This window comes from Salminus brasiliensis, chromosome 21, assembly GCF_030463535.1.
Source record: "Salminus brasiliensis chromosome 21, fSalBra1.hap2, whole genome shotgun sequence".
In the NCBI taxonomy this organism is placed as follows: Eukaryota; Metazoa; Chordata; class Actinopteri; order Characiformes; family Bryconidae; genus Salminus; species Salminus brasiliensis.
Genome location: NC_132898.1, coordinates 9,134,244 through 9,153,526, shown reverse-complemented (window position 1 = coordinate 9,153,526; position 19,283 = coordinate 9,134,244). Strand labels below are relative to the sequence as shown.

The 19,283-nt window shown below is 40.6% G+C and overlaps 1 protein-coding gene across 2 annotated transcripts; it reads right to left on the bottom strand.

Annotated features, from left to right (window-relative positions):
• Nucleotides 1–889: 889 nt before the first annotated feature.
• Nucleotides 890–17,330, bottom strand: LOC140543019 (PAK4-inhibitor INKA2-like). Of its 2 annotated transcripts, none has more exons than XM_072666019.1 (2): nucleotides 16,934–17,330; nucleotides 890–3,846 (listed from the first exon to the last, which is right to left on the bottom strand). In XM_072666019.1, the coding sequence occupies exons 1-2, from the start codon at nucleotides 16,967–16,969 to the stop codon at nucleotides 2,812–2,814; spliced, it is 1,071 nt and encodes a 356-aa protein (XP_072522120.1). In that variant the 5' UTR covers nucleotides 16,970–17,330; the 3' UTR covers nucleotides 890–2,811. The 2 variants fall into 2 exon arrangements, with proteins under 2 accessions (XP_072522120.1, XP_072522121.1); XM_072666020.1 differs by lacking the exon at nucleotides 16,934–17,330 and adding an exon at nucleotides 16,430–16,663.
• Between the last annotated feature and the right edge of the window lie 1,953 nt (nucleotides 17,331–19,283).

Genomic DNA, 19,283 nt, shown 5'->3' with positions numbered 1-19,283 from the left:
GAAAAATAAGCTATTATCCTGAGATAACGGTACTTTATGGACTTCCATACGCAATAAAGTATATTGTGGTGGGGTTTTGAGGAGAAAGACAGTAAAAACATGTCCACAATGAAACAAATCCCAGATTTTTTTAGTGTATTCAACCACATTTGTAGCAACCTTTAGATTATGGTTAATTATTAAAAACATTCCAGAGATTTAATGAAAAATAAATAAATATATATATATATACATATTGCCTGAGACCACACTGAGTAAACTTAACACAGTTAGTCATGTTATTTCTGACACTGTCTGACAGATTGTTATCTATCAAGATTGACACATAGCTAAAATCACTAATAGCAGCTAACCAGCTAACCACCTCAGAACCTGACCTACATTAGTACTTTTGTCCACATTATTTCTAATGTCCTGGAGCATGTGATCTTTGATCACCAAATATGTCTTGACTTGGATTGACTTTGGTGTATTGGTGGAAAACTTTGGTGTAAATGTGGTATTTAGCCCAACTATCACTTACAAAGTGACAAATATTAGAAATGAACATGTAATCTCATGTTTTTCACAGATGCTTATTGCGAAGTTACTGCTATACGTCTGTATCAACACAATTATACAGTAAATGCTAATGTGGTTTCTGTGCAATGGGATTAGGCCTTGCATATTAAGATAAGTATATTAACATATTTTTTATGGTGGCATCTGGCATGTCTTACCATACAGTCATGTGAGCTATACCTCAGGCCGTTTTGAGCTAATCATTCACACACACTGGTGTACTGATGTAGGTTAAAATCACACAAAGAAAGCAGGTTTCATAAAACAGTGTTTTATAGAATCAGTGACTGACAGTTACAGAAATCTGCTGTTTCGTAAAGCAGTGCTAAAACATTTACAAACTAGACATCTGAAACATAAAAAGCACCATTTAAACATTTCAATCTTCACTTCTGTACAAACCACCCTCTCAGAGAGGTTCTGATGCATTAATTAACTTTGCCCAGCAAAATTATGTTTTCAACTTACAAATCTTACTTGGGTACAAAAGGATTTTCCAATTCTATAAAAACAACTGTTGACATATTTGAATGCTTTTGGTACCATCAGAGCTCAGTATGGCTTTTGTATATCAGTGTGTACCCTTTTTTAAGTCTGGCTCTGTTTGTGTGATGAGTTTGCTCAACTGTTAATGCTGCAGGACAGACACCCAGTCGTATGCTGTATTGTATTCCAATTTGTTTTTCTCTCCGCTTTCACGCCGTGTTCCGATGTGCAAATCTGTGTATGAAGCTAATCATAGGTCACTGGGTTTTACCTAAGTGTGCTGGAGCTTTCTGGATGAAAAATGTGCTTAAAGTTCCTTACACACACCCCAACAAAGCAGTACATAAAAAAGCTTTAGTGATTTTTCTCAGTGCTGTATAATGTCCAGTAAACTACATCTTCAGATAACAGATTACTTATGCATTCAGGGTCATTTTTACTGTTTTCTCCAAATCTGGTACTGCTAATTAACTCACACATTCTCAGCTCTCCTGGCTCTAGCAATGCTCCCAGCACTAGGAGGGTAAGGTGCTTAACACGTCTTCTCCGATACATGCAAAGCCAGCCGCCGCCTCTCACTGAACTGCTGCCAATGTGGCATCGCAGGGCAGCCAGCACACTCAGAGGTAAGCACCAGGTCCCCAGCTCCACCGCACCAGTTTACAGACGATGTACCGGCCATCATCACATGGCCAGTTGTGCTCTCTCAGACTTTGGCTGCCGATGGCAAAGTGGCATGACTTAGGATTCAAACTCCCGACCCCCGGGGCCATGGTGTCAGCGCATTAGACTGAGAAATAAGAACTGTTTACTACTGTCCTCTGTAAATAGCCTCATATTCCCTCTGTTACAGATTAAGTAGGATTAAAAAGAGATTAGGTGTGTCTTCAGGTGTTATGATCTTGTGAAATGGTCTTTAATCTGATTGTAGGCTTAGATTACGGTGACCAGGCCAGCTGTGAGTACATGCCCTCCGCATATTTTAGGTTACAGATTAAAGAAAAAAAAGTGTGTCTTGATTTTGGTTTTTGTTTTCCCTTAAGAGCAGGATTACCGGTACTGCATCATCTTTGGCCATGTCTTATCAGTACATGTACACACATGGCGGTGTCATGGCAGAGTCTAGTGTTGATTAAGAGGCAGTTTGACAGCTCCTCTGTCTGTCCTACGTCTCTGACGTAGTGAAGACAGGGCTTTATGTAAGCATGGAGAAGCAGATGGCTTTAAGCTGTTTCTCTCTCTCATCTTTCTCTCTCTCTCTGTGCCATGAATAATGGAACCTCAAAAAAAAACAACCCGAAAGAAAATGAGTGCCAAGCATTTTTTCAGAATCTGTTAAGAGCAACCTCTTTTTACCTGGATAAAAAAAATCAAGTCGCTGGTATTTCAGTGCTACGCAGATACAATGGTAGGTTTGTGTGCAACAAGAAACAGTGACTATTACATCCGTCAAAGAAAATACAGTTTACATGCAGCAGTACTTGTACTTGGTAAAAATGACTACTGATTGAGGAGGAATGGATATAAAAACAATTAGGGCAAATAATTTAAACCATAAAAGTACATCAATGGAAGAGTCCTGCGTAATCGTATTCTCATTGAGTTAAGTAGAGCCAGCGGGGATTCATCATAAGAGGAAGACCTACTTTCACACCCTGAGGGTTCTATTAGATTGTCAGCTATAAAGTCTGAATCAAATCCATTTTAATCTCAGTCAGTTTTACTCACTTTTTGCTCTTTCCTGCCCATCCAGGAAAAGCCCTTCTAAACCCAAACAGCTGTATTGTAGTCAAACAGAGGATGGACCTTCTCTACTGGCTCTGAAGGCCCCCTGTCAATGTAAAGTCCTAGGAACTGGCTCCTTTCCTCTGCTGGCTGAGGCCTACCCTTTGCCTGCTGTCCCCCTGCCCAAAATGGCAAGTAGAAACTGCCCTTGGCCTTGGTTGCTTTCTTGGGTCTCTTCAGCAGTTCTGCCTCAGGGTCATGACCTGGAGGCATCCATCCAGGTTTCTCCTTCAACAACTTCTCCCGGTCAGGCCGCACACTGCGCAGGAACTTCTTGAAAAAGTTACTGGTCAGTGAAAACCTTTTGCAGAACTCTTGTGACCGACTCAGGTGCAGTGGATGAGCTGGAGAGTCTGGTCTACTGAGTCCCCTCTCTCCTTCTAAGCAGTCTTTTTCCAGTTCGGGAAGGTCCAGCCAGTTGCCCACAAGGTCGGCAAGCACATTGTCCCCCAGCACTAGAGGCTGCCGGTTGCGGCTGCGGCTCATAAGAGAGGAGGTCCAGTCGCTGGATTCATCCAAGCTGTCCTCTCCATAGTCACTGTCCAGGGAAGGTCCCTCTCGTGACAGGCTGTAGAGGATCCCAGACAGATCTACTGGGGATAGTTGTGCAGGTTGGGATTGCTCATTGTGGTACTCCATGGGTGGCTGGCACACCTTCGGGCCACAGTATTCTACTTGAGGGGCAGTGTATCCTGAGATTCTTCTGGGCAAAGGCGTGCTCTCACTCTCCAAGCTGGAGGTCGAGGGTGAAGTCCCAATGCTACTGTGATGTGGATGCGGAAACTGTCCTTGATCTTCTTGGCTAGGGGTCCGAAGTAGCTGACGTCGCTGCTCTTCAAGGTCAGGGATAGGATTAGAGTGTTTGGCTGGAGGCTGAGTCACGCAGCTAGATTTTCCAGAGATCTCCAGCTGCTCAAGTGCAGTTTGGACTTGGAGAAGCTTGAGTTCTTGCAGAGCTCCCATCATCGAGTTCATCTGAGCATGAAGCCCATCACCAGCTTCCTTCATTGAGAGCTGCAGAAGACAGGGAGGGAAGGGGCCAAAAGAGAAAGGATTACAAAAGAAATTACATGGTTAATTAACATGACAAGAGCCCAAACATAACATTTGATTTGTAAGTACTTGACTTTTCACCTCTCTGAGCTCACTGACAGTTACTTAGCATGCCAAACATCCATGAGTTACCATGAGTTTTGAAAGCTGTTATTTCAAGATTACTATCATAGAAAAGTATTTATTTCATAACAAAGAGATACCGAGTAAAAGCCCATTTCAAAAGGTAACTCTTACATTAGTCTCCATGAAACATTTAGTGGCTTATGACGACACAAAAAAGCTCCTTGTTAGTATCCTATTCTGTACCCTCTTGTTCAAGGGTATTTCTGTATTATTGCCCTTTTAGCCTTGCCTGTTTGTCAAATGACCCACATTGAGCAATACAGATTTCATATGGTTTGAGTCTAAAGGAGGAATGCTGCCTCCACAGCTGTGAGGTAGATTTGTCCATACACTCACGGCATGCTGAGAGCTAAGTCACGTGACTGCACTGTTTCTCTGTGGGGTAACGGTCCCCAGATCAACCATCTAGAATCATGTCAGGACATGTATGGAGTAGTAATACTAAAACTGTTGGAGGCAATAAAAGTGAATGCAGTGTTTAAGCATAAATAATAGCAAAACACACTTCAAGCACAGGTTAAATCTTTTAAACCATCTTTTAAACCATGTTTGAAATGTTTACACTCTCGGAACCTAAGGACCTTAACGTTTTAAGTCTTGTGTTTAGCCTTAATCGTTACATTAACTTCATTACAACAGGAAACAGCATAGGGAATACTTCCAAAACAATGTCTAATGCTAGCACTAGCCTGCTTGCTCAGAATGTCATTTCTAAGCAATAACACTGACTGCATTTTCGCTTACAAGTTGACTGAAAGTGTAACATTATCCCTAGATTATCTTACTTGACAATCTTAGCAAGTATCAGTAATCCAAACAAAGTAGCTATCAACTTACCTTGCATCAACTTTCACTGAGGGGATTCCCTGCCTTCTGGATGCCCTGTCAGTCTCTAGTGCTCTCACCTTTCAAAGGCCAAGTGTGCTGGTTCTATATGTAGCTGACTGCCAATTGGAGCCCACATTCTGCCCTGGCACCCAATAGGACACGTCTAGACTTTAATCCCAAACAGAGGGGCCAGTTCACTCAAGCATAATCGACTGACAATAAACGGGTGAGAGTTTTAGCATTAGGGAGGGGGAGTCTGCCATATGTTAAGATGGCTGTGTTTTACTGTCTCTTGGTGTAATTATTAGATTCTCTCAAAACCCTAAACAGTGGAAATAAGTGGAGTATCAATTATGGAAAATGCCTGTTAAAAGGTTAGTAGACAGTTTGTGGTGACCAGATGCGTAGTGTGCTAGGTTGTTTGCTTGATTTGAATATTTTTAAATGGCCAGTTAACTAAATTAGCTCAGTCTGCCTGCCTGACATTCACAGTGGTACGGAAAGAGAGAAAGCCGTGTCAAAGGAAACAACAATTCTTAACCATTTCCTAAGTTCAATGTAGCAAATAACAATGAAAAACCCAGCTGTTTTCTTGGCTCCTGGGAAGCTGTTGTTTTGGAGCAGTGAGGTTTTTATATCCTGGCTTAAAAAAGGCCTTTATTCTTGGGTTAGCTTTACACAAAGCTAAGGTACAATCATTATAGCCATCAGCTTGTCTGCATCCAGTGTGCCAGTGCATGCTACACATATGGTGGACTTCATTAATGATAATTAGACATCTTTAAGAGCTGGGTAACTGTACATAATTACTGTTTGCTTGGGTAATCCCATGGGCATTATCACATGAACTGTTATGCTCTGCCATTACAGATGCCTACCGCAAAGGCTTTTTAAAAAGATTGCTCCTGAATAATTCAGGGCCTCTTTTGAATGATACAAAGTTAGTGAACATCGCCATGTGCTAGTCTCATGAACCGATGCTCTAATGTGGAAATTAACCAGCACTGCTTGACTTGTCTTATTGAAAGAGTTATGTCACTGCTAGCTTTCATTATAAATACACACGACTGTACACTGAATTCTGGCTTAATGGGTCATGTTACTTCAAACTATTGTGTTGCATATTATATTGTATACATATCCCTTGCTCTTATTACTACATACCTTACATATTATTTTCACAGTAATACACAGTAGTACTCAAATATTCTGTAGATGGGGACCCTCTTTTTCTGCTAACATTGCCCAGAATCATTATCAGTTTTTTTCTAAAAATTGTTCTCCTCATTCTGGCATTTGGAAAGTTATTTTGTTTAGCTAGATAATAACAGTTAGCAGATTACAATTTGGGATATTGTCACTGTTCTCACTAAAGCCAGACTTGATGTAGTCGTCATTGTATTTGTAATGTATTAGTTTATGTAAATAGGTCTGCCAATAGGTCACAGACACCTGAAGCACCCCACTTTAAGAACCATGGTATTAGAATGATTTTAAGATTTACTGCTTAATATGTAAGGAGAGCGTTGAGAGTGAGAGTTAGAGGTTGAAGTTGGGCCCATATATAAGCCTTTGCATGTATGTCACATTTCATGCCATGAAAGCAATTGCTGAAACCAAACACGGTGCCACTGGGATCCACATTTTTCTGATTAAATCCCGCATCTGCTCCAACTATGGGGTCCTATTATGGCCCTTGGCACACGCCAGCCCGGATGTTTACTCTGATGCTGTGCTCATGTCCCCTGGTAATGTGCAGAGGAATGAGGCTCAGGCTGTTAATAACCTCCTCCCTTGATTAAACTCGAGCCTTTCATGAGCTCCATAAATGAACATGTAAATGTCAGTCACAGTGCAGGGAAATGCTTCAAAGACAGTTAAAGGGAGCTGCTTTGCAGCAGTGGGGGTGGGACAGTATGTAGCCTGGTGGAGGTAATTATTCAGTAAAACATGGAACACAATGCAAACTGGTTTAGTTATTCCAAAGTTATTGAGTGAGGAATGCAGGTCTAGTACCACCAGTGGTTCCATGGAGCATAAGAGGAATAGTGTGCATAGCCACCAGTTAGCATGCTAATTGGTGGTTATTTGCTTCCATTCGTTGTTAGCGCGTGGTGATTTTTTTTATTCTAGTTATTTTTTAGTCTGATAGATTTTAGTACTGATAGATACACTATACATACAACGGTTTGTAGATACCTGCACCTCCAGAGTTGCTTTTGAAATCAAGGGTAACAATAGGAAGTTTATTTTCTCTCTGCTGCAGTAACAGCTTTTACACTTCTGTAAAAACTTACACTACATTTCGGAACATTGCTGTGAGAATTTGAAGGTAATCAGCCATTAGTGCATTAGCGAAGTCAGGTACTGATAATGTATGACCTGATATGGCTAAGAAATGGCACTCAAATGTATCACAGAGATATTTGCTAGAGCTTCAGCACCTTGGAGAAGTTAGTTCCACTGAGATTTAAACCCATCTATCTACATGGCATCGGTGACTTTAGAGTGTGAGAATGTGTGGCTGCTCCAGAGCGTCCTGTTATATTGGCAATTCCTTTCTATGACGAATAAACAAGCATGCCCAAGTAAATGCCTGTGTCAGTAAAATGAGTCAGGATATGTTTGTACATATAGCGTACAGCCAAGCTGTTAAATTTACCAACCACTTTATCATTGCTATGGTTTTGTTGCACAGAGCCAGGTATTTGTACCATTTTTGTGCTCTGTATTTTAACCAAAAATGGTTCCTTATGTTAAAAAGGTGTGTGGCATAAAATGTTTCATGTACAATTTCAGGTAATCATGCCAGGAAAAGGACTAAAGCCCTGCCCTCAGACCCTAAAGATGTAGACACATATTTACTAGTATTTAAAGGTGACAGGCCCAGGACCTAATGAACAAGGCTTGTAGTGATGCTGTACAAGGCTGGCAGCAGTGTAAGATTGATGCTAATGCCATGGTAGCGTTGCTAATGCCACACTAGCGTTGCTAACACCATGGTAGCGATGCTTACTCACTAAGCCAGTCAGTAAGTGAAACTGCCTGTTAAAATGTCAATTAGGCCCCAGTCACATTAGCTTTTAGCCATCGAATTTGATTAAATATGTTGCAATTAACAGTTCCACTTCACACAATAAATTAATTTAATACACAATTTAATCTTTAGTGAAATTTGTGTCAGCTTTCTTTTGATCTCTTTTGTGTTTTTAGAGGAAAAGTACTTCATGGACCTTGGATAGCTTAGGGAGGCTTGCATTAATGACACTGTGTGTTCTTGTTACTCCTTATGGAGGAGAGGAGAGTACTGGCTAATCTTTTGATCTAGCCTTGATCACAACTATGCACAACTACTTGCATAAGTTAAACTGCCTGTTTGATGATTTAGTGACAGGATACGATTGTGATTTAACACACTGCCAGTTGGCTTACACTCTGTTTTCAATATTTAATTTATAGCCTGACTCATTTAACTCAACATAAGATGCAATATCAGCTACATATGTCACAAAAGTCTCTAATACATGACTGTTAAATAATCTTTTTTTTATTCCAAACAGAAGCCTTATTTGAATACCAGATGAAGCAAACAAATAGTATGTTGAGTATGACTATGTTTTAATTAATTAATTAAACAGTACTAGTATGAGTTCAGATACATGTATCTGCATATTTGAATAACCACATCCATCCCCTTGACTTTTTAATAAGGTCTCGGTAGAAATGTGGATATTTATATCCAGTAAAATATCCCTGTCATCATTAGTTACAGCTTCCTTACTGCTGTGAAGCACTGAGTTGATTCTAAATGACTGGAGCTGTGCATCTCAAGCGCTGTTTCGTAATGAATGTTTGCTTACGGCAGGTTTTAAATTGGGCCAGCAAAATCAGGCACATGAGACACAAGGCGTGTATTTAAACACACGTGCCTAGCCTCGGCAGGAGTGAAGAGTGGTTTTCACTGTATACATGAAACTGCCACACACACTTACACAAACGCAAAAGCACATCTGAAGGGGGCAGTCACCCAGACTAATAAGGAGGTTTACAGTGTGGATAACAGACTTATTTCATGCCATGAGAGTTAATATGGCCTTTCAGGGTGTACACTTTGGACAGGAAATGAAGCAGCCAGGGGTTATCAAAACCTATTAAAGTTCTAAGTGCACTCTTTTTACTGCCCTGCTCATTAAATATGAATGCTGTGTTGTGTGGGTCATCAGTAGAAATGGAATCTGAGCCTTGGGGATACAGAGTGTATCTCTGTAATGCACTGCAACCTCTTGGTGTTTGTGTGTGTATAAGAGAGATTTGGTTTAGTATATTTTCAGGACAAAAAACAGGGCAAATCTACAGGACCAGAAAATGCTTCTGACTGTGTAAAGTGAATTATGTATCTTTTCATTTTTTAGAATTTAGAAGGGCAAAACATTTTTTACTTACTTCCGTTAAATGTGGGGGTTATTATTATTATTATTATTTTTAATTACATATAGATGCTTATACATACAGCATATAACACACATGGATGAAACTGCACTTTACAGACTGTGTGTTTCTGAACAAGTACCCAAATAGTCTATCTCAAGACCACCTGAAAATAATTTAAAGCAATATAATAATTCAGGTTAATTTGGTAATAAATCATACTTTTAAGTTTGAAATACATCCAGTAGGCAGAGACAATGCTTTTTGCAGTTCTGCAGCCATGAATGAGGTCTGTATGGCCATCTACCAGTTCCTGTGACCTCTCCCAACTGCCGCAGCAGCTCGCAAAATATGGATCATGTGAACTGACCAGCTCTCAGGATTGGCTAAATTGTGCTCGTCAATTGCATTTTTGGGCTAAATATTGTCAGATACCGATACACAGCCAATTAATCCCTCCATCTCAAATATTTTGTCTGTTTGCATTAGAGGAAAGCCTAAAATGGTTCCATAAAGCTCAACTCATCATGAACTTCTCTTACGATGCAAGGGCAGCTTTAACTAAGATGAAATCTGGGATGTATGAAACCACGTCCTAAGATTTTGCAAAAACCTTTCAGTGTGTGTGTGCTTTCTCAAATGTGAAGGAGCCTAAAGGTCCAGTCCGATGCCCTTGACACTGGGAGGTGCTCTAATTGACAGTTTCCTGGTAGACCTCCTATTGGGACCAGCAATTCATATAAGCATGGGCAACTTGCACTGCTGATAACCTCCACAGATACACAGCTATATTAAAGGATGGAAAAGAAAACAAACCAAACATTTTACCACAAACTAAAGCAAAGGACTGACTGGAAGTGTAGATGGAGGACGCAAATTGCGTTAATCTGCCTAGCTGATTGCTGTCACTTTCAAGCGTTGTGTTAAAAATATCTCAGACACGTGTTTAATAAATCCTCTTTGTCAGCTGAAGCGCTGCAAAAACCAGCAAACCTCCTCCAGACAAAATCCTCCAGAAAAACCCATTTGCATGCATTTCCATGTGATAAGGTAGGTAGAGACATTTCCTTTTGACCTATTTAGAGTGAAATGCGGCATCCACACGCACTCATCAAAGGTGTTTGCGCTCAATTCATGCTCAAATCGCCATCTAAGATTTGCATATCAGTTTCAGACGCTTTATGTACACTACAACTGATTAAGGCAGTGGTCTGCGAGAGATATGCTAGCAGGCACTTTAAAATCTTCATAAGGACAGGGAAGGAAGCAAGAGCTATTAGGGAAAGTACTTGACTGATCATTTTTCTTTTTTTATCGTACTGTCTGGCCCGAACAGATCATTATGCAGGTCAACACAGGTGCAAATCTCCTGGACAAATGGAAACAAATAAACATGTTTAAACAATCATGGTGCTCCTGTTTTGCGTCTTTCCTTTGATAGGAGACTAATCTGTCTTAATCTACACAGACTTCACAGTGTTGCTTGTGAAGATAGGCACATACACTGACAACTAAAGCCGTGTGAGGTTATCGCTCACAATTTCAGTATAATAAACACACTCACACACGCAAACACGTGTAAGCTCTGTTTGCTGCAGCTGCCGCAAGGCCAATTTTAGCATAGGGGAAGGAAGGGCTGTGTGAAGAACAGGAGTGAATGAGCAAAGACCTGGCTCTACGCAGGCCCATTCTTATACCTTTACAAAAACAGTAACAAAAAAACAAGTCTGTTTGCCCAGAGCCCTGGGCACTCCACCTCTGAGCACAATTACATTCACATGCCGCTCTGAGCTACCCGTGAATTTACGGCCTAAAGCGCATGAGACATTACTAGGTCAAGCGAATAAAGTTAAAAATAGAATCCATGTTTGCTAATCTTTTGTCCTGTGAGCACTAACTAAAATATTTTGGTGAACCAAAGAGGGATGTGGCTCTCTATGGGTTGTATTTGTGCAGGTAGATCCTGGAGATGGCTAGGATTTCTTTTGGCTAGATTACACTAGGGGTCACTGATCTCATCTGTGAGGGGGTGGGGTGGCTCCTGGTTTTCTTTCGCATCTTCATTTCACTAGTCAAGTGTTTGAGGTCTCTTCTTAAAGTCTTCTCTGAGGGTCTCTAATTTCTTTTGTGAAAGCAACTGTCAATGATCAACACGAGGCATCTTTGTGAATCCAATCCAGAGTAAAGTGGGCAGGGAGGCAGGCATACATTTAAATGACTGAACTTTTAATAAATCAATTATAATGCCTAGGGCTTGTGATTCTAGAGTTTTATTGTGTTAGAGGGTGGCAGACATTGACTGCTGGAGCACTAATCATTCTAAACTCTGGTATATAATTAGAACTGTGTAGATCTATTTTGTAACATTTTAGAACACATAGGATTGATTATATATTGTTATATAAACATTAACATATGGTAGGACTGCAACGACTAATCGACTTACTTGACTAAAATCGACAAACCAATTAGTTGGCAGCTAATTTAATAGTCGATTGATTGGTGACATCATTATTATGCATGTTTCTTCTTTATGAGCTAAACCATTCAGGATGCATGTAACCCACAGACTTTAACCATAGTTAAAGTACAGACTGAGTAGCTGTAGGTCTATTAGTATGAGGTGTGGTAGTCTCATATGGACAGGGGCTGAGTGTGAAAAGGTAAAATCCTCAGGTAAGTAACCCAGAGACATTATAAACGAGGTGACCAGACACTGGTTGAAATATGAATGGAAGTTCTCATAATGCTCAGTATGGCGTCTGTTTACGGATGAATTCCCCATATGCAAAGGATTGCTCCTTTGCACATCCTAGGTTTTAAATTTTGCCAGGAAAAATATTTATTTTTATTCAGTTTTAATCTATTATATTTAAATTAATTAAAACAATAAGTTTATAAAATACATTATTCATTTCATTGTCTTACTGTAGCTGACAGCTACATACTTTAATAATTGAACAATTCATAATAATCCAAATAATAGATATTCATTTTAATTATCAATAGACTACCAAAATAGTAATTTGTCCCAGCCCTAACATATGGACACAAGCCCACATGTACCCACATCTTGTACCTACACCAATTTGCCCTTTTATCACATTGACTTACCGTATGAACCCTGTTTACACTTGACATTGTAATGTGTCCTGTATCTGGATTTTTGTATGTATTTAAAAGACAGGCGTGACTGTATGTGTAATCAGAATGTGTTCAAATCTAGCTGTTCTGTATTTACTGACCTTCTGACCTTGCTAAGATTTATAACAAATAAATATAATTACTTAAAAATAAAATTGGACATTTACTTGCATTTTATGTTTTATATTTAACAAACAAATTTGACTTTGTATTCCCGGAGTGAGAACATTCTCTTACATTCTCTTTTAGGAACCATGCTACAAGGCACTGATATCTGAACTTGTCTCCTTTTGCTCTGCTCATGAGTTTTCCTGTCCGGATTCTAAGCACCATTTGTCATGTTCTGCTGTGCCAGAACCACCATACATACCACACAAACTACTCTGCCACTACCATGCCACTGCTGTCTGTGGTCGACCACAAAAATAATAACTAGTCAGCAATAGTCCTATGGTCGTTTTTTGTCCTTATTGGACGTATTGGAGGGGGCGCAGCAACAGATGAGCTACAATCAGTAACTGAAAACCTACATTGTGCAGCTATGGGGTATGTGTAACTGATAGGACAATAGATCTGATAGGCCAATCAATATATGTGCAAACTGGATGTACCTAATTAAATTGTAAAAGTTTACAGACGCCATAAACAGTAATGTTGGTCTTACACATTAATTTATCTGTCATATCCTGCCATGCTGAGTCTGAAATAGCCTTCAGCTCCAGAGGGGTCAGGGTTCACCCCTGAGTGACCTCTCTGCCACACACAGACTGACCCTGCCGACCTCTAGTGGCATTCACACTTGTGTCTGACAGACAGTATTCAATTAGCAAGGTCAGTAAGGCTAAACCACTGAGGGCAGGTGAAGTACTTCCCTAGCACTTACATTCTGTGCTATTATTAGTATGAAAAAATTACATTATTTAGTGACTGATAAATTACACATTTGTGACTCCTACAACTGTAGCAGTTACACAGCAAAGCATATCAGGAAAATAAACACTACTCTTAAAATGACCCAATTTCTCTACTTTTCTCTTCAGGGGAAAAACCACTGGCAACGCTTTGCCAAAACGACAGCCAGCCAGCCTGCTCTTAAAAAAAAAATGGCGAAGGGAACCAAAAAGCTTGAGGACATAAAACACGGCTTTTCCTAATCATGGTTTGCTTAGGAAGCTCCAGAAGCTCTACATTTTCTATCAGTTCCAAAATTGGACTGTCTGGAGACCAGTTTTAGAACCACTGCTTTAGAGAACCATTTTTAGAAGTGAGATGTGTGAAGAACACCTAATGTTTAAATGGTTTGTATTTTCTTAGAACCATTTGTGCAAGTCAGGAACCATTTAGGCATCCTTAAATGTACATGTGCCATCTCTGGCAACATCACAACATAGCAGTGGTCCCCAACCTTGATTATACCCTGTTCCTTACACAGCTGATTCAACTAATCAGCAAACTATCAAGACTATTTATGATGAAAAGCAATTAAACAAAACAAATGCAGGTCAGGAAGTACTTTAGGACCTTAAGGACCCCCAGGTTGGGGACCCCCCATGGAATATGACTGCATATAATAATTATTGTGCATAAACATTATTCTGCACCAAAACAATGAAGCACCTCAGGAACATAAACACTCCTCTTTGATCTTGATTTTCTTATTTTCCTCTCCTGGGATAAAACTGGCTGACGGCACCACTTTGCCATAGTGGCAGACAGACCGCCATGTGGCATCCCTGGCAAAAGCGTCCCATCTAAAGCTGCAGTGCCAGACTGCTCTCCTCAGGCAGCCGGGGCAGGGGGTCTGTGTTTCTTTCTAAACGCATCTGTGAATCCAGGCAGCAGCCTTACACTCCTCTTCCCATGTTAGCAAACTTAGATATGGCAACCGTGATCCAACATAGCATGGGCTTGCCTCCCCTTATCTGGGTGCCAGCTGGCAGACGTGTGGTTAATTTGGTGATGCCTCTCATGTAGCCGAGAAGGCATTGCCTGGTCTTGTGCCGTGGATGTGAGTTCGAGTGTAACATCTCCTTCTGGAGCAGAAGGTTACAGAAAGAGTCAAAACCAGTTTGCTAAAACCTCAAGAGATTTCTTTGTGTTGCTGCCAAGAGATTTGTATATGAGCTCTCTAAATTCTGGCCTCAAGTGCCAAGCGTACTGAGTGTGGACTGCTTTTGCTCAGCACAACCTTATCAAGTGAAACCAAGCCTGCTTTGGAGCTCCTGTTGAGATGACATCAAGCATGCTATAATGAACGTTAAGGGAAAGTATCACAGGGCTAGGGTTACCAGTCTTGCCATGACATGAAACAACTGGCAACCCATTACTGTAATAGATCCTTTCTGGTTACCCTCACATTCGCTTTCACATTAGCTCCCTTTCACTTTGCTATTTCACTCAACTATCTACATGTACTTTCATTTCAGGATGTCACACATAGGTAATTAATACCATTTAGCCGTAGTGGTATTCAGGAAGACAGATAACTGCTAGACAATCTGTGGTATTGTTAGAAGGGCAGGCTTTTGGCAAGGGCAAACTATTTGCCTTCTGTTTAAGTCTTCATGTTTTATTAGCTTTCAGGGAGGTTCTGTAAAGAAGTGGCTTCTATCAGCAGGTCCAAAAATGGGCAATGAAACCATTCGAGCGAAAAGCAAAGTCTGCACTTCAGTCTGACATTTCAGCTGCATCTTTGGTACACCATTAAGGGGCAGAACTCTGTAGACTTGCCACTTCCACAGCTCACAGCACAGCATCTGTTTTTTCTTTAAATATCACTTTTAGCACTGACACAATTCACCAGGAGCATTGATGATTCAAAGGTTGTAAACAGAAGCCCACAGTAACTTCAAGAACCCTTAAAACCCTTGTAATCCTTGAGCTTCTGCAGGAAGGATTTGTAATTTGTTTTAAAGTGTCTGAGAGTTTAATAATGCAAACAAGTAAATTCTTCATTTTAATAAGCTAGCAGGTCAACACTGTATTCTGTGTGCATGAGAAGAGCTCTGCATGAATAACAGTCCAGTCATTTTAATTAGATAAAATCTAATTTGATTTTGGGCTTTTTTTCTCTCCATAGTATCAACTTCTGCAACAGGATAACATTTAGTATCGGTATCTGAATCAGAACTCTGGTACTGAGCAACTCAGTACTGAGCAATCCACAGCACAAAAGTCAAAACTGCCAGACCTCCAAGCAAGCCGAATAACCAAATATTACCTGCATTACTTTTTTATTTACTCTTTTTTTGCTAATAGTTAGGGTTGAGAGTTCACATACTGGTGAAAAATTACATATCCTTCTTAAAAGACCTAAGTGATGCTTTTAGTGACTGTAAACCAAAGGCCCAGCTTTCTTTACGTCATTTAGGACGTACCTCAGACATTAACCAGAAAACTATCAAATTATTCCATATATTCTGTTTTTCAGTGTGGTTTGATATAGGTGGGATTTTACAGGGCCATTGCATTTCAGTCACATCTTAAAGCAGGGGATCAGAGGAAATACCCCAGTACTGAAGATTGAAGATTTCTTAGAAAACAGTCAGAATTACTGTATTCAGACTCACCAAACAGTGCCTGTCCCGTTTCTCTTGCTAATGGTTACTGCAAGTGTTATTTCACATACTGGAGCAATCAGGAGTGAAACACATGGGACTAGTCCTATAAGTCCAAAATCCTCTTGAAGGACTTTCAGAATGCTGTTCTGATGTTTCGGTGGTTGTAAACAGAAGCCTACAGCCCCATTAAACCCTTTTGGTCCCTCATGAGGGAGTTGCAATCTGGTCTGGTCTTAATAATAAAGATAATATAGTCTGTTACTTTATACACGAGGTCATTTGTATTGTATAGTTCGCTTTAAATAAGAACTAAGGAGGCTTTTTATGGATCCACTGCAATTCACATCTTAAACAGGATTAGAAAAAAACACTGATCATTCCAGAGAATTATAATAATAATAATAATAATAATAATAATAATAATCAAAGATAACGAACTCTCAAGAAAGTAGACTCACCAAGTGTCCCTGTATTCTTTGTTTGACCAATGGTCAGGGGTAAGACTTCATAGGTGGGATAAACAGTACAACACGAGGGTATGGCAGGTTTGTGCTTCACAGACGCTGTTTTGGAAAAGCTAAAGTTACTAAAAATGGCCATGACAATAAAGATAATACAAACTGAAGCAGAATCTGAACCCGTTTCCATCGCTGTACGCCCTACAGCTGGCTGAAACGTGCAAGCTAGGCTACATTTAATCCGGTCTGGCTGTTTCAGAGCATCCAGATGTGGGCATGTGAGTCAGCTCTAACAGAGCCGTGTCTGAAACACAACCCGAATCCTCACGAATCACAACACGAACTCCTTCAAGAGCTTTCGGCGCTTAAACTGCAGGAAATACTGCAAAGCGACAAAGTGAGCAAACCTGCTATCTATCTAGCTAGCTAATAAAAACCCTTCAGCCACCCACTCAACACAAACATCTGTTAGGGGTGAAGGAGCGTTTAGCAGCCCGTACATACCAGTTCTTGTCTCAGTCGCCTCAAACATGTATCCATGGCTTTTATGCTGTCAGATTTGGTACAAAGCTAAGCGGTTCGTTACATCTGCGATAAGCTCAGTGAGCTCTCTCCTCTCCCTCATGACTTCTGGTGGCTCCTGTTGGAGGAAAAGCGCTCAGCCTCAGTCATTACTTCTCCGTCGCGTCTTCAGCTGTGCTCGCAGTCCTCCTCAGCGTCCAGGCACGACCTGCCCGTAGAGCAGCTGTCCAAAAGTTGCCCTCGAACCCCTTGAGGTTAGCAGGACTGACAGTTGCTGTCCTGTGTCCTGGTCAGTGGGCGCTCCTCAGGTCAGCTGGCTGCTATTTTCTCTCACCGAAGCTTCAGGCTTAAGCAAATTCCCGCCAACCAACCTGCGCGAGCTTCCCGCCCCTCACAGCGCCTTCCACTGAAGCTAATGGCTAGTCAGATTCACACGGAGCCAAAATACACACACGCGTTTCTGCACATACAGGGTAGACGTGCTACGTTTTACACAGAGGGTTTAATTTATATGTGTTCAAATCCATAGAGGTCAATATATGTGATATGTGAAAATGTGAGGTAGCACCAAATTCCCAAACACGGAAAACTATCTCTATATACAGGTGTGTCCATAAGTATTTGGACAGAACGTTTGAAATTTGGCCTCTGTGCAGATGTGAGTGACATGTCGACTTCAGCTTCATAATGTTCAGCTATAATTGAAGGGGTTTAACAAAAATATCGCATTAACCATTTTACAGTGTTCACATAGTCCATATTATTCCATAATGTCACAACCAACTAACAGGAGAAAAGGCCTGGGGTTAATTCCAAGTGCTGAATATGTATATTTGCATCTCTCTCTGGTAAAGGTGCACGTATTTGTCCTCCATTTGAAATGTGTCCTCCGCATTTAACCCATCTGGTAGTGAACACACACTCACACACACACACACACACACACACACACACACACACACACACACACACACACACGTGTTAGGGGCAGTGAGTACACACACACACCCAGAGCGGTGGGCAGCCAACTCCAGCGCCCGGGGAGCAGAGAGGGTAAAGGGCCTTGCTCAAGGGCCCAACAGTGGCAGCTTGCCGAGCCCGGGAATCGAACCCACAACCCTGTTATCGATATCCCGGCGCTCTAACCGCTGAGCCACCACTGCCCCTATATGTGGTGCAAAAGTGTCAACAATAAATAAACAATGTACTTTCAGTATTGTGTAAATAAACATGTACTTTCAGAAGGCTGTTCTGAAGCCTACAGTCCCATTAAGAGCCCTTTTGGTCCCTGAAGAGGGAGTTGCAATCTGGTCCGGTCTTAATAAAAAAAAAACGATTCCGTAATTCAATACATAATGTAATTTGTATTGTATAGCACGCTATATAAGGACTAAGTGGGCTTTTAGCTTTAATAACTAGCAATAAACTTCGTAATACTCAACCAATGTGATTGCTGAAGGTACTTAGAAAATCTGAAAGCATTTATTTGATTAACCTACTTCCATTTTTAACAGGCCAGTGCCTTCTATGGAGACGCAGCCATCATCCCCTGGTCTTCCTTAGACAAGCTTTAAACAACCAAACAATGCAATGAATTATGAGTGTATGTCTGCTAGGATGCATCATTTGTTATTGTAGGACACAACACCTAATCTCGGACGCTACAGTAGTGCACTATAGTGAATAGCGCACAGGTCTAAAGTGTGTGTTAGGATGAAGAAGAGAATACATCTGGTCATGATAAAATGTACAAAGTAGGTGTTTGTATTTAAAGATCTGTCAATAGTTGTTTTTGTTATTATCAGGGTTGAGGATCCCCTGATATTTATGTTTTTAACTTTCTCACTTTTCATATCAGTTTTAGCTTCTTAGAGGAACCAAAAGTTAGGTACAGTAGCGAACAAGCAGGTATACAGTCGATAGCGTGCTAATTTACCCAAATTCATATTGTAGATAGGTATATTTATTCTAAAACTTCTTTCTATTTCACTGTTTATGATGCTTTTTTGAAAAAAAAATGTAGTGCTAGATTAGGTAGGCAGCAGCATTTCCCCAGTTCAGAGCAATTCTGATGAAGCGCATTGATTTTACACTGATATTGTGACTGTTACTTCTCGGTTGTTAAAGTCCAGGTTAACCCTCTAGGTGGAATGTTTGTTGACATCTGCTCATCCAATGTTTCTTTAAGGGTATCAACTAAAAGTTTGTCCTCCCTTTGCTGCAGTCTCAACTCTTCTAACAATCAAAACAAAGTTTTCTGCAGGTTTCAACTCCAACCTAAATCTTAAACACCCCGTTCAACCAATCACTTCTGAATGCAGTAATTAGTTGA

What these genes read in the sequence shown, in the direction of transcription:
- LOC140543019 (XM_072666019.1), bottom strand. Translation starts at nt 16,969, where the DNA reads ATGGATACATGTTTGAGGCGACTGAGACAAGAACTG. An exon ending in GGCGACTGAGACAAGAACTG is followed by an intron (nt 3,847 to 16,933) that starts GTATGTACGGGC and finishes TGTCTTCTGCAG; the next exon opens with CTCTCAATGAAGGAAGCTGG.